Source organism: Amblyomma americanum, chromosome 7, assembly GCF_052857255.1.
Source record: "Amblyomma americanum isolate KBUSLIRL-KWMA chromosome 7, ASM5285725v1, whole genome shotgun sequence".
Lineage (NCBI taxonomy): Eukaryota > Metazoa > Arthropoda > Arachnida > Ixodida > Ixodidae > Amblyomma > Amblyomma americanum.
In genome coordinates, this window is record NC_135503.1 from 91265644 (window position 1) to 91288350 (window position 22707).

Genomic DNA, 22707 nt, shown 5'->3' on the forward strand with positions numbered 1-22707 from the left:
AGGACGTGCTACGTCCACCGCTATGGTCGAGGGTGGCTATATATATATATATATATATATATATATATATATATATATATATATATATATATATATATATATATATATATATATATATATATATATATATATTTAAAGTTTATGGACGAAAGTTAGTAATATAGTAAATCATTGTATTCAAACACACTTCGACATTGAAAGCAGGTGAACACCATGTGGCATTGCCCAGGTTGGGTTAAACCAGAATGGTGGAAGTAAATGTAGACACAAATATTGATTGCACTAGACGAATGTTTTAGAGCGGGAAATATTTGCTATGGCTTCGAGTGGGAGGAAAATGAGAATCCCAGGCCGATTGAGGCAACAGATGAAATAAAATAAGCCATAGGATGGCTACCAATGTAATTACTGCCGACAGCGTAATTCATATTACCACCGTGTCCGGGTTTTTTCACCCCTGGCAAATATCAATATGTGTGAACCAGCCCAAATTCATACCCCAGACAGCCGCAATGACGTTTCGGCTCGCTGGTGTCGCTTCTAACTTTTGCCAGAGAAAAAAGCGACAAGGCAAAAAGTTTTCAACGGTGAACCAAGCAAGCCCACCTGCTAACGTAAGTTAACGAAGGTGTATGATAAGTCGGCACCCTTGTCACATACACTTACTATGTTTGGCCAGTCTGGTTGACCTGTATGTAAAAAAGCATGGCAGCTGTCCAGCGTAGCGTACAGTCTGGTGATGAGGCCACGAATGTCTGACCAAGCTGCGTGGAAAATTTAAAGATTTGGTCACACAGTTGTAACAGAATAAACGAACAACAGGGATATCGAAGTAGAAGAGGTGTTTGGCCAAGCGAAAATTTTTTCTTTTTTGAAATTGCCATGGGCTTTCTGCCTTTGTAACTTCATAACCGTAACACAATAAAGCTTTGCTAAGTTTTGTATACTCTCTAGCCCGTAAGCGTCTTAAAATTCTGAGAGGGTGTATTTATTAGATGTTTTCCGCTCAATGGCTTTAGACTCCGCCCTCCTCCATATGTTTTCGAAAAATGGGATTTTTTTTCAGTTTTTTTATGATGTAATATCCCGCAGAAACGAAACTTGACACGACAAGGAGCTCGCTGGGTATTGGCCGTCTCATCGCTAGAAAAAAAGCAGCTTGTTCTTCCTGGTTACGACGGGGAGCAGCTGGTACTCCATTTTCCAAAGCCTTCACCGGTGCACGGCGACTGCGGTGGACAAAAAAAGGTGACCCTGCGTTTGCACACATATCCGGTGTTGCAGAGGTATGCAATACATAAAGAAAGAACGGTAAACAGCCGCTGTCAGCGTACCTTCCGTGTAGGGTGGGACATGCTGAGCGTTGTAATTAACTATGACGCAGCAGCTCTAGTGGGGGTTTCTTTTAAGGACAGGTCAATGATGAAGTATAAGATTTTATGTGACACAAGGGCCGAAATATTGAATTGCTTGTTTTATCGAGGTGAAATCGGTGTACTGACTGATAAAAGTAACCATTCTTGAATAAGAAATAGCCTGCCATATCGTGCGGCGTGTTTCCTTTAGAATATTGCTCGGAATTGAAGTATCGATTCGTCAACATTTTTAAACTACGGGCGAGAAGATTAAAAGTAGCAAAGACACACTCAACACCCCCAAACCATGAAGTTGTTTGTCCCTGTGTTTCTTCTGTGATCTCTGAATACAATTTTGGCTATGTTGACAAAGGACTAACTGTGCCTGCTGTTTACACTGATCCAATGTTTTTACCCCTTGCTATTGACGTTTGACTACCCCAGTGCTGGGCTCCTTTATCAGTCATGACGCCAGGATATGTTTATATTAATGGGGAGTCTAGGCGTTTGGCACAACTATTTGTTTTTTTTTTAATTTATATGGTATTGCCACTAAGTAGTACAAAACCTTAGAAATACAAAAAGGGCTCTACTAACTTTCGTCTAGCGCATGATTGGCATATTTTTTAATGCTCCTGATGTTCTGATAAACAAAGACATTTAATGAAATTTTATCACTTATTTAGCTCAAATTTCCATCTGAAAATGTTTGAAAGTGTTAAGAAACACCCATTGATCTGTACTGCACTAAGTAAATTGTGCGTAGTTCTTCTCCATCCAGCTGTAAACAACCCCTTTGAGATTTGAAAGCAGTCACGTGATTATGCTAATCAGCATCGGTATTTAAGCCTACTGAAATATATCACGATGGAGGGAAGTCATCTACACAAAGCCGCGATGAGCTAACGGGCCATCGGTCATAACGATGGTTCCGCATTAGGGCGGGTGCTTTTCTTTGTTACAATAATGATGCTGCAATTGGGGCACGGAAATGCGGTCACCATTTTAAGGTGTGACACAGACAACCTCTCGTTCTCGAACGTGGTAGTGCCTATTTAATTATTCCTTTATTTTTTGCTTCCCTCATGGTAGAAACGTTACAGAGGGGAGTGCGTTGAGTACGAAAACACAAATATGCACAGCAAAAAGAAATATACAATCTACATGTAAATACATGTGAGGTCCGCATTATAAAGAGCAACACTTATTGCGTATGTCAGAATTCGTGTTATGAAATATAGCATAACACAGGCGCTAATTTCGAGGCATTTCAGGACTCATATTGGCATGTCATCCTGAGCAAACATAAGTTAGGGAGATTTTATGTAACATTAAGGAATGTTTCCATGCATTATATTGCATACGGCAGAACGAAATAATAAAGATTAATTTATTGTTGCAATAGAAGAGCGAAGACGATTCCAGTATTTCGATGCACAGGCTGTAAATGAATCGGAGAAAGTTTTGGTATTGCATGGAATGATGTCAACTTTGTGAATATGCGTTATGCATGATGCTGCAGAAGTCATGATTCCAGAAACGTGGAGTTCTCGCGCTCTCCGTGAGGTCATCGCCATTACTGATGGCCTGTTTATTCGTTTGTGTGACCGAGTTCCTGCCCTTGAGGGCAATTTTGGGGCGAACATCAGAAAACGAAGGCGCGAAACCACAAGATAATTTTTAAAGCTCGTGGGGTAGAGTGTAAGCTTAAAAAAAAGAACCACACTAAAGGCACATTGAAAGGAACAGCCTAAATGAGAGTTTTTGACCACGCTCTACAATGTTTAAATCAGAAACTCTTCGCTAATGCTAACTACAAGAAGTTTTCTAATGTATCTATTATTTAGTGATTCAGGCACGTTTAAAATACACATATTGGCCAGGCTGAGACGACTAACTAGAATTCCGGACTAACTAGTCAATTTTTCATACAGTGCGTTGTTTCTCCTTGAATCTTCGCTCTAATCAGCTGAAATTCCTCATAATTTGTTGCAGCTGTTATACTGCCCTGCTTTATACTGCTGACGTCGCCTTTCCTCGAGTCCATCTACTAACTGCTCTGGTGCCTTTGTACTTCCAGAGACCTGCGGCGTCCTTATACTCCCTACGCACGTCGAGAAACAGCAGCACTTGCTGGAACCTCGTCGTCGACCCGAAAGTGCAGCTATTCGAGCCCTACCCCAGCGACCTTGCTGGAAGAACGCTGAGAGTAGTTTCCCTTGGTGTGAGCGCAACTTCATTGTAACTATATTTTCATTTGCCAAGGATTTCAGTTTCAGCATGACGAATACGAGGGGCCTTAACGATAGGCGGAATATACAAGGACGGGATATGGTATATTAAGCATCAGATGCTCCTAGCCCTTATAAAAATGGCCTATAGGCAGTCTATAGACATCTTATAGAGTCTATTGTTTTCCTATAGATATTTCTTTTTGTCTGTTCATGGTATTTAGACAGAAGCCTACTAACAGTGTACGGCCACAAATCTATAGACTTTCCATAGACTGTCTACAGGGTTTGCATTGCCTGTAGGCTGTTTTCTAGAGTTTGTATGTAGAGCGTCTATAGACTTTATACACCGAAATCTATGGTCAGTCTCTGGACCGTCTAAAATTTTTTTAAGGGAGCTCCCGTCGTTTGGCCTGTGGAGCAACGCCAGTGCTAAGTCTATAAGAAAAGCACTAGTGAAAAAGATGAGAAGACATAATGGGTGGTCTCCGTAAAGTAACGAAGTGTTCCCGGAGATAGGAGAATAAGCGGAGGGCTATAGAGAGCCAGGTGCGCGGATGATGGCACTTTAACGGGTACAGTGTAGTCGCAGATGTCGCAGGAGTACGTTCCTTATATATCATTCGGGTATGATTTTGTCTCTCAGTGTGTGCTAGCAGGATGGGAATTATGATGAATTGAAAGTGCTAAGATGAGATATTAAGATATTAAGGTGGGCATGCTAGCGTGATAGCAGTGATAGCGTGCAAGACATTGAAGTTAAGAAGAGTTTACACCTTGATGTGTAGTGTGGAACTGCCACGCTAGAAGTGCATTCGCATGACCAGGGACTATTAAAAACACTGTATCCTATTATAACTGCCGAACGGCTCCTCTTACTCTACTGGCTAGGTTCAGAGCATAAAAACCTGCAACAAGAGTTGGGCACATTAGAAGCATAGCCAAAATAATACCAATATTCAGATCTAGTGACGGCGTTGAGCGTCTCAGCTATCGATCCATTTTATGCAATTACATCGTTTCGAAGCTCCTTTTCCATACAATACGCACCCAGATTATTACTCTGCAGAAGATGAAACAAAAGATTTACCACGAGGACAGTTTTAGAAAAGGATTTCCACGCGACACGCCGCTTCTGCATTCAGTAAATATTTCATTCATTAGACGCTGGGACGGAAGTTGACTCTTTGTCTCGTAAGTTTTCGAAAGCCTTTGACCCGGTGCCTTACCATAGGCGTCTGCTTAGCTTAAAGCGCCTCAGTTTTGACCCGCAGGTTCCAGCATGAATCAAAGGCTTTCTTTCATTTCGTGCCTCAGTGCACCTTATTCATTAATACTCATCCGTCGGCCAGATCATCTCGGCTGCACCACAGGAAAGTGTTCTTCATTCTTTGGTCCTTAAACTACGTAACAATCGCATACGCTATGGCGTTAATTACGCTAATCAACGGCTTACCAAATTAGACTACTTGCCGGTGACGGCACTGTACACCTCAACGATACTAGCGACACTGACCGCCAGCCTTCACAAAAAGATCTAGATTCGATCAAGAGTTGCTGTTTCTGTAGAAGCTTGGGCAAGTTGGTGTGACATTGTTTTTCAGCAGCGCAGGGGACAGAGGACGAGACAAGTGCACAGACACGGCGCTGATTTTATTTTCCACACTTGGTAGGTTTCACTTGGTCAAAATGTCCACTACATCTGAAACACATCGGTACACTTCAGGAGCCGCTTCTAGGCTGGAAACTTGTCTCACCATCGCAAGAACTTCCGGTGCCGATCGCTTGGGTTCCACGGCGAACTTTGGTCCTCGTCTAAGGGCGTCTTGTACTTGTTCCGGCAAAGACACTTTACTATAGGTGTGGACCGGACTGAAGCTTTCCTGATGCGTCTTCTTAGTGATGGCTCGAAGCTGCGGCAGCGCGCACTGCCATAAGAATTCCGTAGTCCTGTCTGCGCCGTATCTGTGCACTTGTCTCGTCATTTGTCCCCTGCGCTGCTGAAAAGCAGTTGCTGTTCACCATGACTAAACGCTTCAATGGAATCCAAGCCAAAACTCATCTCTTTTACTAGATATTTCTGTGCGTCCAAACCACACACATAATTTGAGATAGCTACCAGTTACATATACTTAGGAGTTCACTTTGAGTCCTTCATAAGCTGGAACTGTCACATAACCTCATTCCCGCATGCGCTAACCACTGTCGAGACCTTTTAAACCGTAAGCACCTTAAAAGCCTACGTTTTCATAAAATCCTACTTTTGCCGATCTAATTTGGCGTAAAGCTGAATAAGCTTCAGCCATACGGGACACGGATGAAGAATACATCATAGATGCCACCGATACCCTGCCAAAGTGTGCTGTTCGATTCATAGTTTCCTATTAATCACGTTTCACTAGTGTACCGGCTTTAAAATCGCGTACTGAATGAGCTCTGAATGAGTACTGAATGAGCTCTCAGATCGCAATTGAAGTAAACATAACGAGATTTGAACAACTTGTAAAAAGTGTCGCTTACCGCAGCGGGTAGCAGTCCGAGGAGAAAAACAAAAGACACGAAGATCGCTAAAGCTGAACTTCATCTTTAATCTGGAGAATTGCCGAAATACTGCATACATAAGCTCAGAAAACAAAACGAATACCACGGTTACGAAAAAATATCAACACGTGGCGAAAGGATGATGTCACAGGCAAAAGCGAAACGTGGAAGAAAATTAAAAATCATATTGCCAAGATTCAATAGCGATTTGGTAAGTACCCAAGCCACAATCTTTGCAAAAAAGGCAGCAAGAGGTGAAAAATCACATTTCGAGAAATTTGCATTTCTGCGGGCATATATTCAACGTTTTGGCAACTCGAACTACACATGAATTTCATCGCTTATCTCTCTTCGCGTCTTTTTGTGCTCTGTCCTCGTGATGCTCTGCGCTCCTGAAAACGATGCGGTACCAACTAGCCTGACAGCTTGCCCTATATTAAACAGTGATGATGAATATTTAACTCTTATATTTATTCTCGCTTGTTTCGCCGTTCAGCGCGGTTATAAGGCGCTGGCAAGCCGCCGGGTAGATAGTAGCTCGATACTGTTAAATAATTAGCCGGGTGTACATACCTACCAAATATGGACTTACATGATGCAACCACAAGGAGAGAATGTGATGCTGCCCGTGTAAGCGCTGTTCTTATTGCTGTAGAGTTTTACATTTTATTGAGAGATAACTTCCCCTAAAAATGCCAAATTCCCACGCCCTGAACACTGGCCATATACCTGAACATCATTAGTGAAAACAGAGCCTGCATTTTTTTCTCAGTAGTCAACGAACCTGTATACGTAAGAAAGATATGAGATAACATATACAAGTAGTGCGTATACGCAAAGCTTCTAGAGCACAGATCGTCTTATTTAGCTAACACTGTTTTGCCTTGTACGGAACTTGCTTTTATTCAGGTGTATCCTGTGAGAAAGGCACCGGTGGCGGCGGGCGAGTGGAAGTGGACTGGTTTCGTTTTCGACGTGCTCAACTGCATCGCTGATTCCCTGCATTTCAGGTAGGGGTCATTCTTTTCTTATTCCGGCCCGCCATTGCATTCGCAAAGGCCCAGTCCAAATGAGGCACGGCAAAAGTTTGGTTTGCTTTATGGGGGGTTTAACGTCCCAAAGCAACTCAGGCTATGAGGGGGCGCCGTAGTGGAGGGCCCCGGAAATTTCGACCAGCTGGGGTTCTTTTACGTGCACTGACATCGCACAGCGCACGGGCCTCTAGAACTTCGCCTCCATCGAAATTCGACCGCCGCGGAATCATGGCAAAAGTGTATCCGGAGTAATTTGCATAAAACCACCAGAAAGTTCACTCGTCGCTGCTATTTCTCACGGGCCACCAGCGTGCACGTGAATTATGTCTAATGCTTTACGCGATAACGTATACAGCTCGTTTGGTCGGAAAGCCGCCGGCGTGGTAGTAGTCCGCACCGCGTGTCGAAAATAATCGGGGGCTGCGTAAAAAATCGTATCATGATAATTTGTGGCTCAAGTTATTGATGATTGATTAGTGTGTGATAGGCGATGACGACTTAATGAAGTGATTGTGATTATTCGATAATTAAAGGACTGAAGAAATGGAAAAAAATTGGAGGAAGGGGGTTCAAAGGTGTAAAAATGCTCAGAATGAAAAGCCAATGCTTGATGATGTTAATTAAGTTTAGAGTGTGTAATTGATAAAAATGAAAAACGAGTTCAAAGGTGTCAAGTTTCTCAGGGTAGAAAGCCTAACGTACTACGCTTTTGTGTCCTCTCGAATTTTTTCCCCCTTTAAACTTCCTATCAGAAAAGAAAGTTTTAGTACAAAGTAGTGTATGATTCATCATGTTTATTCAGTGCACCTGAAGTAACCAGTGGGGTGTTAAGCAAGGGCCGGGATGCTACACGTAAGGGGTGATTTGCTGAAAATATGGTTTCGATTAGCTTATGCTGGAATTCAATACATTCGCAGAATGGCCCCGGCTGTCCTTTGATGTCTGCCCGAAAAGTGCGTTCGAGTGTTATGTATAGCCGCGGACAGGATATGGATGTGTTTTCACATTCCACCTGTGTTATTGAGTAGCATAGCGTAATTAGATAAGTATGCTGCCTCCATGCGGAATTGCAGAATCGCCAATTACTTGCGTAAGTATGAAGAATTCATTATTTCCGCAGGGTAAACCGCCACAAAAGTGTCACGGGTGAAGCGTGGTTTCTATTGCTGTGTCAGCAGCTGTCCGTGCATTGTTAGATTTTTTTGAAATATTGAACACAGTAATTTTCTTCAATTTTTAATCTGACTACTAGTGCAGAATACTGAGGATGACAGAAAATCCCTCGTTTTTAACGCGGAAGGCAAGCGACGGCGACATAACATGAAGTAAGGATGGTTGTTTTGTGAGGCGTAAAATGTGTTAATCTGGACAGGCCTAGCAAAAAATGGTATGACTCAATAATAAAAGGTGAGCCTTCAATTTAGCTTTAAACGATGCGTGTGCCGGAAGGGTGACCAGAAGGAATATCTTGCCGGCTGATTTATTATACATTCGAGTGCATTGTATCAATCAATATATGGGATTTCTTGACAGGAAAACATGTTCTAATTTAAAAGCAGTAATAATGATTTACTATGATAGCGCGTCGGAAATTTTGCTTCTGCTAGGTCGACCACTGATGTTTAAGTGGCTGACCAAGTGAGAACACTGATGACCGCGAAATGAAGCGGTTTTAGGGCTAGAGCTGTTTGTTTATCTGAACTGTGAGCAATATGACCGTGTGGAATTTTGTATACGACGATAACAGTATATGCTTTGTTTTCAGGAATTGAAATCTAAAAGAAAGACAATATTCGTTTTTTCAGTGAGGTAACAGAGAACAGGCCAGGATATAACCAGTATCCGGATAAATAGTCTTTGTATATAACAAAAACATGTGCTTTGAACTAGACCCGCCGCGGCAGCTCAGTGGTTAGGCCGCTCGTCTACTGATCCGGAGCTCCCAGGTTCGAACCCGACTGTGGTGGCTGCGTTTTTATGGAAGCAAAACGCTAAGGCGCCCGTGTGCTATGCGATGTCAGTGCACGTTAAAGATCCCCAGGTGGTCGAAATTATTCCGGAGCCCTCCACTACGGCACCTCTTTCTTCCTTTATTCTTTCACGTCTTCCTTTATCCCTTCCCTTATGGCGCAGTTCAGGTGTCCAACGATATATGAGACAGATACTGCGCCATTTCTTTTCCGCAGAAACCAATCATTAATTATTATTATGCTTTGATTTATGACAAATCATGTAGGAACTGTAAAACACGGGAGTTGAAGACGCGTATAAACATTTTCCTGAAAATATCTCAAGGAGAAACTCTCGACTTTTTTAGCCTACCAGAGGAAGTAAGCGCATTAAACCTGTTAGAAGGATTTGTTGTCGAGCAGAATCAATGAAGGAACGTTTAAAAAGTGTTACGTAACACTTTGGTCTCTCATAACATAAACGTTAAGCAAACTACGTTCGAAGAAAAATGAAAAAAAAAATGACGTGTGCTACTCTCTGAAGGAAAAGTACAACCAGTCGCAAAGCAAGAATGATTCAGTGACTGTCGGTTAACTGACGCAATCCATATTGCGTTATTCTTCGCGAGAATGTTGTTCCTGTTGTTTTGGTGTGCGTAGCACGAATTAATAATGGAAAAAATGTTCGGAGACACTTGAACTTTGTAGCAGTGATCAATTAGTGAAAAAGGATGCCATCGCGCTGATTTCAAGTGGCTTTACAAAAGTTGATGATATGAACATTATGATACAGACACAGCAAAGCAATTTTCTCTGCAGCGTCCAAAAGGACGGAGAATGGATCTTCACGTTAATAAACCGGGTTGGGTGGTGTTGGATAAAAAAAATAAAACAAGTTGGGCATTTTGAGGAATTTCAGACTTTTATTTATAGTGATATCTTAATTTTACGAAACTGTGGCTGAGTGTTCTGATTTGGAATGTTCAAGATATTTATAAACCGAAGGTTTCAGTTAAATAGACGCTCTAAAAAAAGTTTTGTCGCAGGTATTCCAATGTACGGTTAGCATTAGTAATTATACGGCAGCTATGACGGTTCGCGTTTGATGCTGAAGTTGAAGTTTATTTGCTTTGTTACAAAAAAGGAATTGGGACTAAGAGCCGTAGCAACCGCTTGGCAAAAAGCCCCGGCTACTTGTAACGAGCTTACTGTAACAATAAGAGAACACTTAAATAGCGACACAGCAAAACAGGCTGAACGTTAATATTGTTTAGTGTATTGTAGCTGTCAGGGCATCGATCACGTCGTGAAGCACTTATTAGTTTGCAGTCGTTAGGACTTATTTACAATTCCAAATTTCTGCACTAAATGGGTTTTAAGTACAACTGAAGGTCTTGGCGACCACCGGTATTGTTAATGTTACGGTTGATGCATTGGCAGAAGGAATATGCAATGTATATGAGCTAAGATGAAGTGTGTATTGTGAAAATATCACATTTAGTCACATTTTTCGTTTATTCGAGATTATACTACGTTTATATCGTCGAAGCTAGAGTTCAGCACAACAGCGGAATGTAGTTATAGACAAAAAACTATGATAAATACATCTATACCTACAGTACATACACAGCTATGCTACACTACGTCCAGAACTGCAGTTTATATAACAAACCATACTTTACCCCTCATTTGCCACTTATTGTGGTGATAAAGAACACGCACTCGATTCTGAATCTTTTTGAAAATATTCAAAATTTTACTGTATCCACTCTGCTAAGAAGTTGTTGAGAAGTCGTAAACTCCAGAAGAGGGTTGAGTTTTTTTTTTTTTTCAGCGGAAAATGTGCGCGTTGTTGACAGGAGCATAGAAACTATAAGCTCCAGCAAATTATAATGGCCTTGTCAATGTCTTATGATAGTGTATAAAATGCGGCTGGTCGCCTCAGGATCTTAGTGATTTTGTAGTTTCGAGATACTTTGCGTTGGCATGCAACAAACTGGTTTTCTGCAAAGGCATAAAAGAGAGCTAAACTCTAACACAATAAAAGCAATGTGGGCCCCGTATAAGCAAAGAATCTGATTTCTTCCGATTTCGGGCGTGTAGGTATGAAAGCACGGATCCCGAACACCACTACTACTTTGCGCAGCTAAAGAACGGACTGCACGTGGGTGTCATTGGCGACGTGGCTCGGAAGGTGAGCTTTTACACCAAACGTTACAGTGTTTTAACGGTCCATTTGTTGGCTTTCTCGCTGGTCTGGTCATATTTCAGGCCTTTCGCTGCTTTTTATTGGATGTACGAAGCATGGAACTAAAACGAGGTGCCTTCTCTGCATATTTTGAACCTATGAGTGGTTAATGGCTTGGCTCAGTAGCCAATTTTTTTTCGGCCCCCGCTTTTTTCGGCTGCTTTAGAGTAAGGTCAACGCACATGCAACGCAAAATGAGGCTCTGATATATTAGCACGAATGAATTAATATGTAACGCTTTTTGTGTCCTTCGCGAGCATTTAACTATGACCGGCAGTGATATCGCAGAGTGCTATATAGAGTGCTCGTGATTGCAGTTCACAATAAGTGCCAGTGCGGGCTAGCTGAGATAAGTTTAACATAAAGATGTGTCCTAGCGCGATTGGACATGAGAATGGTAGAAAATCTGGCCGCTTTTCACGGATTTATATCTCGCGCTTTGTAAAGTATATGTTGAATGGAGCTAGTCGCACACGAGTTGCGCGTAGAAGCAACTTAAGAGATGTGGCAAACAATCCACAAATGAAGTACAGAACCCACGAAAACTGAGCATAGACAGCCCGAAAGAAGGCACTAAGGTACCTAAGTCTGATAGAAAACATTTGGTGTTTGCATACGAACCCATAAGTTAGGAGCATAAATTTCAGAGTACATGCTGCGGCCTCTTCTGATTTCCTACGCATGGAAAGGGGGGGGGGGGGGGGGTAGCTGCTTTTAAACCAAATTGTAGAGTGCTCTTGTTTGTGCCCTTTCGCGCATGCGCAGTTTGAGGAAGCTTACAAATATAAGGTTTTGGTAAGGGGATGTGTTTCGTCGAGACGTTTCACTAATATCTACGGCTGTAAAAAGGTACTTGGCGCCATCTCAATTAGCGTGTGACCACGCCCCATTACGGCGGTAACTTCATACTCATAAAACCTAGATTTTCACTGTGTGCAGTAGTTTACTCATAAGGCGGTAATCACTCCATATAGGGTAACTTCACTGTCACATTAAAAAGGGCCTCGAAATGTAATCTTGGCAACCTAGTTAGCATAATTCGAGACCAGCCACCATGAGAATCGCTCGTCTAAACCGTTTGTTATGACACCACTCTTAGCTCTTCATTCCCTTTTTTTGTGGCGGTGCGGGCTCTCCACAGGTGGCCGACGTTGCGGCCGGTGATCTTTCTCGGACGTCGGCACGCGATGCCCACGTGGACTTCACAAACTTCATCCTGGACGACGCTGTGACGTTCGTGTATTCGCGCGGAACCAGCGAGCCGGGGCTGTGGACGGTGCTCAAGCCCTTCCCCACCTCAGTGAGCCCCAACCCTCCACACTGCTTGATACGGGTATTGTAGGAGAAACGTGGGCATGTTTACACGTTATAGAGTGACATTTTGCTGGAAGTGCAACAACACTGTGAAGAAAATTTGGGACTGAAGGCAAATGCGCTGGAAATTATAATAAAATGTTTCGTGACTTAGCGATAATGATCTCGAAAAGGTAATTGTTGCTGTGGAAAGACGCTCACAAAAATGAAAATGTTGTAGCACGCTACGAAAAGAATTGAAAATTTGTTATTTTAGAGAACGGAAATGGCGCACTATTTGTCTCACATACACCTGAACCGGAGGTGTCCGCCGCAACCGCGCCGTAAAGGAATGGATAAAGGAGGGACTAAGAGAAGAAAGGAAGAAAGTGGTGCCGTAGTGGAGGGCTTTGGAATAGTTTCGACCACCTGGGGATCATCTTTCACGTGCACTGACATTGCACAGCACACGGGCGCCTTAGCGTTTCGCCTCCGTTGAAATGCGGCTGCCGCCGTCGGGTTCGAAGCCGGGTACTCCGGATGAGCAGCCGAGCACTCTAACCACTGAGCCGCCGCGGTGGCTAGGACACTATGTGGAACTATCACTTTTTATACATTGTTCCGGAAAAGCTTAAGGGTCGCATGGCGCTTCATATGCATATACTAAAATTTAGTTCAGCGTCTACGCTCAGACATGCTTAAAAACCAACACCGTCTGAGGAGCCTATTCGAAGGGCTTTCTGGCGGGCTAGTTAGTGCCTCTCGTTCATGATTCAACTGCGCGAAAGACACAAGGACAAAGACAAGAAAACGTGTACACACAGAGCGCAGACTTCCATCTTTATTCCGAAAAAACGCTTTCGAGCATTCCTTTTAAACGCTTTTTGTAAGCTTGCTAAAGTGTGTGATATCTTGAACAGAGATGATAGACAGTACAGATGCACTTTGAATCACAGCCTTGAGTACACAGAATGTGCCAGAGAAGTTATCTATCAGGTTCCATTGTCCTGTGGAAAGAGGTACATCGGCCAAACTGGGCGATGCTTCAATGAGAGGGCAGCTGAACACGTTCGCAATCTGTCTATCAACTCATTAGGCAATTAAGCTTTGCATTGTAAAAAGTGCGAAAAAAGTGATTGCCACCCGTTTATCGAAAGCACAAAGTTCCTTGCTACGGCTAGAACCAAAACAGAAAGGCAAATAATTGAGGCCTTCTTAATCGCAAAGAATGCGAACACTTGTGTGAGCACACCGTCCATTCTGCTTTCGAATAAAGAAATCTCGTTTTTAGAAAGTAACACTTGACACTGTCCTTTTTAACCCTGCACATTTACTCTTGCTACTTGTTTCCATCCTTCATAAATTTTAGCCTGGTTTTAGCCTTTGTCATTTGCGCGTCGCCTTTACCTTTGTTTATTGTTGTTTCGATAATTCACTCTCGGTTTCATGGTTTTCGCCTCGCTGTTAATCTTGTTTTGTATCATTCACATGGTTTCGTTTTTATGTTTTTCTGCCTACTTTTTAGTGCTTGCCCCTTCATCTTTTACTGTTGTTACTGTTGGTATCACGTCTGATCCCTTTGCTTAGTGAGTTTTCGCTCGTAATACATGGTTAGGCCATCTTCATTTTCATTCTCTTTGAATTTTTGGTTTCACCGTCAGGTTTTTATCTTTCTCTCTCTTTTTCCCTAGGTATCAAGGGTGTTTAGGCATGCACGCACTTGGGGTTTTTTAGACTGGTTCTCCAGATTTGCTCTACTAAACTTTTAAACTTATCTGCTGTGTTGGATCCTGGGATGTGGCACGTGGGTGGTGGTGCGTATAAAAGGAATGCTGGAAAGCGTTTTTTAGAATAAAAGTTGGAAGTCTGCGCTCTGTGTGTGTAAGTGTTTTCTTGTCTTCGTCCCTGTTTCTTTCGCGCAGTTTAACCATGAACGAGCCTATTTGCTTGACGTGGTTATCAGTCAGCGGTTCATGATTTCGTTTGAGGGCGCACTTCACCTTGTTCACCGAGTACACCTTCACTGCAGGTCTGGGCGCTCACGTTCGCCGCCATGCTCCTTGTTGGAGCATTTCTCCTCGGCTTCAATGTGGCCAGGACGCTTCTTATAGGCGCCCACAGCCCTCCCAAGCGCGGCAGCAGAGTGCTTGCCGTTGCCACGCTGGTCCTGCAGTCGCTACTCAGACAAGGTGCGAGGAATATGTATTCTTTTTTGCTGTCAACTTAATGCATGGGCACAGGGTGAGCAGGGTACCAGTGCAGAAGTAACGTGTGGTTTTTAACACCTATTAAACATCAGCACAGGATTAAATACCAGTACAATGGGGTCAGCCGCAACATCTAGTCGCCGTCACGAATGGAGTCCATGGGAAAAACCACGGCTGATTTTCCTTTTCAGCTTTTTCAACAATTAGCGACTGTTTGTTCAGATACTACTGATTGTAATCCACGCACTACTAACCGTGATAATAACCTTCCTCTATTTTAGCGTGCAGGGCAGTGACAGTCGCTGATTTGGATGACTGCTTCTCCGTGATAGTTCATTACGAAATGACACAATGCTTATCGACAATTATGGAACATTGGTTTGATAACGTTGTTCCAAAACGGTGGTCCTAAGTTTTTACGCACAAGGTCTAAAAACTATTTTCTGCTCCCAATGTGTTCAGTTAGAAGTCTTCACAACTTGTCTGGTATAAATATGTGCAAGCAATATTAATCATGTTTTGCCTTCTTGACAACGACGATGCTATTCGGCAGTTGTAGCCCTGGCCTATAAGTGAAGCTTAATGCCATGGTGTCGAACGGAAATGTTTAAACATTCAGAGCTGTACGACGTATGTGCTTTGTCCATGATAATGCTTTCTATTTCTTAACAATTCGGCCAAGTAATGCAGCTAGTTGAGGACGGATCATTTCAACGCTTGCAGTGGCTTGCTTTGTCTTATTATTACTCTTGGAAAACATCAATGTGCTTGAATGCGCGGCCCAACACGGCAGATCATGTTTCATGCGCCATGAATGAAATCTGGAGAGCGACTTTTAGCCATCCAATTTTAAGTTCACCTGCGGTGTTGGCGCAGTTTTGCTGGTGCGCTGTGCAAGAGCTCGCACCAAACCAATTTCCAATATTTTTATTGCAAGACCACTTAAACCAATTCTACTGAAATGCCTGGAGTGAAATAAATTTTGATGGGGAAACTGCACACCCGAAGAAAATCTTTCAGTGTCCAACTGGTTTATAGAACAATTCCCAGTTGGTTCCCTTTCCTAGGCCGACTGGTATATAGAACAATTCTCAGTTGGTTCCGGTTGGTTCCAACTGGAACAAACTGGGAATTGTTTCATAAATCCGTTGAACAGGGAAATAGTTTCTTCAGAGATTTCCTTCACTTATCTGGTGTTTATGTTTAGGTTTCTCATATGGCGGGCACTTTCCAGCTTCTCCATCCTCTCCTGTAAAAGTGGAGAGGAGGATTTCCCTCTCACTCCTTTGCAACCTGCCAATCTTTGCAACTGGCAGGTGTACATTTCGGGTCAGAATATTACGGAGCACGCTTCGGCAACCGAACACTCGTCACGCCTTACCACGCAAAAATTAAGAAGTACTTTATACATAATGAGACGAGGACGATGAAGTTGCCAGTGGCCTGGTACGGAGCAAAACTTTCAGTTTGTTAGGTCGCCCTAACCTCCTGCAAGCTCCTCTGCTACGAAGTCAGAGTTACACAATTTTTGTTAGGTCCATAATTAAATAGTTTTTAGGCGCAAAAAAGGACAAGACACATAGGGTAGGTGACAGGACGAAGCGCCAACTTCCAACTGATTTTATTGCATGCGTGAAACGTACTTAAATAGCTTGTCGTCACATGTGCAGATGGGTCACCTAAAGCTCAAGTACGACTTGATAAGGTGCGCTCCAGGAATTTGTTTTCACAGTCGTACAATACTATCGATGTGTCACTTACGCACAGGTCGCCTTTCTTTTTGATAAAAAACGCTTCTATCAACTCCCTAGCATTAGTATTCAAGCTTTTGCCCAGAATGCGCACATCAGTGAAGCAAGGCTCACAATTGCGGGACGGGCACTTACCAATGTGCTTAGTTAGATGTGTGCCTTCCTTTTTCTGCTCTACGTTTCTCTCATGTTGCGGTGGTTGAATGTCTCCTAAACAAGATAAAGAATGGTACTGGTAGAGCTAGGCAAAAGGTCCCTCGAGAAGAGGTAAGACCAGTGGTGGTGCCATACGTGCATCGTGTGGCCCATATTTTGAAAAAAGTTGCCAGCCGCCATGCTGTACGGCTCGCCTTTTCGGCACCGAGAAAGCTAGGTGGCCTTTGCTCCCGTACTGATAAAGAGAACAGCAAGGAACGAGGCTGCGGGACAAAGCACAGGAGACCGTTCGTAAAATGTGCTGAAGGGGTGGTGTACGAAATCCCCCTGTCTTGCGGGCACTCCTACATAGGCCAGACTGGCAGGTGCCTGAATGAGCGAACGAGGGAACATGAGAGAAACGTAGAGCAGAAAAAGGAAGGCACACATCTAACTAAGCACATTGGTAAGGGCCCGTCCCACAATTGTGAGCCTTGCTTCACTGATGTGCGCATTCTGGGCAAAAGCTGGAATGCTAGGAAGTTGATAGAAGCGTTTTTTATCAAAAAGAAAGGCGACCTTTGCGTAAGTGACACATCGATAGTATTGTACGACTGTGAAAAGAAATGCCTGGAGCGCGCCTTATCAAGTCGTACTTGAGCTTTAGGTGACCCATCTGCACATGTGACGACAAGCTATTTAAGTACGTTTCACGCATGCAATAAAATCAGTTGGAAGTTGGCGCTTCGTCCTGTCACCTACCCTATGTGTCTTGTCCTTTTTTGCGCCTAAAACTTTTTAATTATGAACCAAAACCAACTAGCCCAGCAGCAAGTGCTCTTAGACAGTTTTGTTAGGTCATCCCACGCTTGCTATATGCAATCTGCAATTTAAATAGCCACCGCCTGGTTATAGCCAATCCCCCTTGTGGGTATGTGCCATTTTGTGAGGGGAACAACAACAACAAGAACAACAACAACAACAACAACAACAACAACAACAACAACAACAACAACAACAACAACAACAACAACAACAACAACAACAACAACAACAACAACAACAACGACAACGACAACAACGACAACAACGACAACAACGACAACGACAACGACAACGACGACAACGACAACGACAACGACAACAACAACTACAACGACAACAACAACAAACAAATCGTACTTATGCCGTTGTTCATCGCGCCTCATTCTTCGGCTGGCCGCCACGTAACTTTTGATGTGAGGTGCTTAGGAATCATCCCCATCCTGGTCCTGGAGCTTTGCGTCCTCCGTGGGTCGTGGTCGTTGACTGTGAGTTCTTGCCCTGCGTCGGCCGGCCGTGCCCCAGCCTTTCAGACTTTTACCGACCTCGCCGCTGCATCCGCCCGGTCTCCCACCCCGACCACCTGGCACGAAGAACTTAGCGGACGCAATGACCAGACCTTCCGACCCCACCGACCCGAGACGCCGCCCACCTGCGAGGACACAGCCCCTCTGCCCATGCCGTTCGGCACGTCCAAGGGCTTCGGCCGTCGGCTCCTGGCGACCTGCGGCCCGGAAGCTTCGTGGACCAGCAATCACTCACCCATCTCCTTCATCGTGGCGGCCAGCATCTCATCCTTTCTCCTTACTGCTGAACCGTCCCCTGAAGCCTATCATTTCGTGCATCTCTTTATCACCGATCTGGACGATCGCTTGGTGGCCCCGGGTATTGTGATGAAGACGATGAAGCCGGGCGTGGCGCGAGACGAAGCGCTTGCGCTACGCCAGCGGTCATTAAATCATATCTCTGCCATAGTTTATCGAGCCTCATTTTTCAGCTTGTCGCCATGTAACAATATGTTAGCACATGCCGCTAATTCGCTCCCTAAGGAACCAACGAAACCATCTTCATTACAGAACGCGAGAGAAATTTTCAAACTACTAAGCGTGCTCCGCAATTCTTCGGCCGCATTTGGACACAACACAGTGATGACGGACACATCATTGTGGGGCTTTTAATGCTAACACTTTAAAACATTTACTTATGATTTACAGTTCTCCATAGCCACCTTGTGTTAGTTCGAGTGGGAGCAGGATTCATGTCGAGGCATTAAAATTTTTCAGCAGGCTGAATGGGCTGACAGCGAAAGGAATATTTTTCTGCAAATATATAGCGTGTGGCCTTTTGTCCACGAGGGTACAAAAGGCCGGAACTGAATACAACAGGTCCGTCAAACTAGAGCCGACCGTACTAACCTATGCAGACTCTTCAACGAATGGTGGACCCAGGCCTTTGCTGGGCTGTTGGTACGTGGTGTGCCTGGTGCTCAGCACCGTGTACTGCGGCCGTCTTACCGCCTTCTACCTGCCCACCCTGGAAGAGCCCGTCGCCTCTTTGGAAGAGTTAGTACTTCGCCGACCGCACACAGTGGTGCTCGTCAAGAACGGCTCGCTGCCCTACGAAACGGTGGTAAGCTGTGCCCACTTAACTGAGTGATGCACTCCTCTAAGGGCATTGTGCGTAGAAAAGAGCGAAAATTGGGTTGACGCTTGCTAACAGTACTGAGAACGGCTCAATAACTTCTTTAATGAGCAACACGGGTTCTGGGTACCAACTATTCAGTACCAAGGATAATGAATTCAGACTCACACCCACTTGCACAATGTTTCGGCAGTGCCACAGCTTTTTACCACTCTTTCTAGCTCAAAAAAGCTCCTTCAATAAACGCAGGCATTTTGACCATAGCCCGTGGTAATATATGAATACTAATAACTTCAATTCTCCCTCAGTGTGCGTTTAGGATCAGAGCACGCAGACGCACAGAAATATTCTCCTAAAGCCCATTGTAGGCCTGTGGGACGCATGTATCCTACTTGCATAAAGTGCCGGCAAACGAGAACGGTTCACCTACGTACCATATAAATTTTGCATGCTGACTACTACAGTCGGATACAGTACAAGGACGCAGCAGCTTTTCCCCGTCAAAGGACCCCATTGCAGCCAATGGCGTCCCGTCCCCTCATTCTCATGTCCTGCTAGCGTGAATACAGGGAGCGGCGTCACATTGGAGGGAGGGGTATATCCCCGACCATAGAGGGAATGCATTATCCCCTTTCATCTACCACTCCCTGCTTTCTCACACTAGGAGGGTCATGAGAATTGGCCGACGCCATTGGCTGGAAGGGGGTCATTTGACGGGGAAAAGGCCGCTGCGTTAATTTATACCCGACTATATCGAACGATCATACAAACCATTTAGCGTGTTTTTAGTGTTCACTAAAGGCCTACTTGCTGTTTTGTCTGTGTTTACAAGCGCGAGTCTACGGTCGACAAGGCCGAGTTCAACGCGATAAAAAAATTTGAAAAATGGTGAGATTCTCAGCCTTGTATATCAGTAATATGCCTCATAGTACTTGTAGGAACACTGAATTCTAATGCAAGTAGTCTCATATGTTCTAAAGACTTAGTTACAGATATATTCCACATTTTTGGTTTTCTTACCAAGTCGTTGGTACAACTGTGTAGCTTTTTTTACAAAAGCAGTGGTCCCAAAAGCTCTAAAGTGATTTCATTCAATGCGTAGAGTGATTCAGAGTGCAGTTTTAGCTTTTGCATGCTTTAATTCGGCGCCTTTATTTGCACAAGCCTTCTGAGCAGCACTATGATGGCGGCGCGCAGGGTTGTGTACACTCTCTGCACTTTACCTACCCTTCATGGCGCAGAGACAGCCCGCGTACGAGTCCCTGTGGCGCCGGCACCTCGTGCACGTTGTCCAGGCTAGCACCCCGGTGGACGACCTGCTGTTGGCGGTGCAGCGGCGCCGCGCCGCCTGGGTGGCCGAGGCGGCGTTCGGCGGTGCACGGATCCGAGAAGCCCGGCTACACGGCGTCTCCGTAGCCGGCACCTCGATGGCTGTATCCCGATGGTGCATGGCCGTAGCCAAGGGGAGCCCTCTGCTGCCGCTCTTCGACCGCAAGTGAGACTACGCTACGGTCCAACTCAAATAGCAGGCTTCACATGGACGCACGGACTGCACTAATGGACTGCAGCATGGACTGCACGCATGGACTGCACGCATGGACTGCACGCATGAACTGCACGCATCGTTAAACATCACATGGGTTGTTCAGTTTATTCACTTGGAAATACCGATGCGCTAGATGTATTAGCTAAGTTACTGCGCTTTCATGCTGCTTTTTTTTTTTGGTGTTAATGTGTTTTTCTCTGAATTGTTTTCTTTTGTTTGTTTTGTTATTTTTTCTCGTTGCCTGTCACTGCTGCCCGGTATAATGGGGGCTGCGGCTCAGTCAAGCTGTCTATGACCGCTTTTTCTGCAGCTCCTCTGTCACTTTTTTGAGGCAGAAATAAAATTGATTGATTGATTGATTGATTGTAGTGGCTGCAACTACTGTAGCGTCCACACAGCCCATTCGGCAGAAAAAATGCACACAGCTATAAACATTTTTAAAAAAGTGCCGGCTTGGTCACGGCGACCTTATGGCAACTGCACCCTGGACTTGACCCTCCGGCGAAAGCGAAAGGGGGCAATCGAATTCGAACTGAAGGCCCCAACACAGACCATGGACTTCCCCTCAGTCATAAAACCGCCTAAGCCATCTTGGGCTATTGTCGCTATTTGTGTTTGCTGAGAGGCAGGTCATAGGCTGTAGTAAAGGAGTTCAGTGCCAGTGGCAGTCATGCATGATTCCATCATTGTGATGATCATTTCGCGAAGCAACCGTTGCTGATCACACTAGCCGTACATGAGAGCAAACGGCAGTAATTATTGCCATCTTGAGCAGCAAGAGAGCACGGGAAGCTAGAAAGCGCTGTAACCGTACTCAACTCCTAAATGACGCATATAGTTGCAAGATTTAATTAAGAACCAAGCATTGGTACCTCATGCATTTTCCCCTCAGGGATTTTAGAGATTTCGCGAAACATTGGAATAGATTTGAGATATAAAGATATTGCGCTATTCAAAATGTACGAGAGGGCAGTGTTGAAGATATTGCAAGCCTGCAGACTGGAACAGTTAAGGAATAAAAGTTTCTGGAGATTATTCTCTGCCGACAGTTAACGGTATTTCAAGAAAATCTGGAGACAGAAATAGGTAGAAAATTGGAGGGCGCGCTTCTGCTGCTACCTTAATGGTATGACGTGAGAAACATAGTGGGCTAATGCCCATATATGCAGAATTGGTCATTCCCTACTTAACATTCATAAATTCCTGGAAGCCCTCATAGCACTCCCGGCGCGGTGCTGCAGCGGTAAAGCTATGCGCCCCTGCCCTGCGATGGCAGGTGCTGCCACTGGTACGGCTTGTGCGACCGAGGTTGCTCTCCCCGAGTGACCTATCATTAATTTAATTGCCACCTGTCGCGGTGCGCAGTTTGCTCACTACCTGGAGGGTAAGTTGTGATGACGCCACAAGGTCACGTGACCTATATGGCCCACCTGCCTCCAGTGGCCTAGCCAGAAATTTTGTTCGGAGGGGAGGGGGGGGGGAGGCTCATGTTGCAGCGCGGCCTCATTGAATTTGTGGAAGGATCGAACGCAACAAAAATAACTGCATTGCCATTGCCATTGTCAATGCCATTGTGTATTAGATAACGCTACGCACTGTATAGACAAGTGAAATGTGTATTTCTTAAAATAAAAGAATGTATTCGTATGCCTTAAAAATAGGGGACAAGACACAGGAGAGAAGCAAACAGGACGAGCTCGTTCTGTCTGCTCCTCTTCTGTGTCTTGTCCCCTGCTCAGTTTTATGTCTTGTAATCATGTCATAGCAACTATCCCCTTATTGTTCACTCGTGCCAGACATAACTGATACCAATACTTCCATGCCTTTGCGTATTTATTAAATAAAGAAAATATGACACGAAGTTTAGAACTATATCGGTCCGGAACCTGCAAAGCAGTACATGCCGCTTATATGAAAAACGTAAAGGCCATGGAATTAGCAACTAGAGTACAAA

At 44.4% G+C, this 22707-nt stretch overlaps 1 protein-coding gene across 1 annotated transcript; it reads left to right on the forward strand.

Annotated features, from left to right (window-relative positions):
* The first annotated feature begins 7019 nt into the window (after nt 1–7019).
* Nucleotides 7020–20819, forward strand: LOC144097322 (uncharacterized). The gene is made up of 6 exons (XM_077630061.1): nt 7020–7137; nt 11214–11304; nt 12500–12658; nt 14681–14840; nt 18990–19195; nt 20449–20819. Exons 4-6 carry the CDS (start codon nt 14705–14707, stop codon nt 20704–20706), a joined length of 600 nt encoding a protein of 199 aa, XP_077486187.1. The 5' UTR covers nt 7020–7137; nt 11214–11304; nt 12500–12658; nt 14681–14704; the 3' UTR covers nt 20707–20819.
* The last annotated feature ends 1888 nt before the right edge of the window (nt 20820–22707 follow it).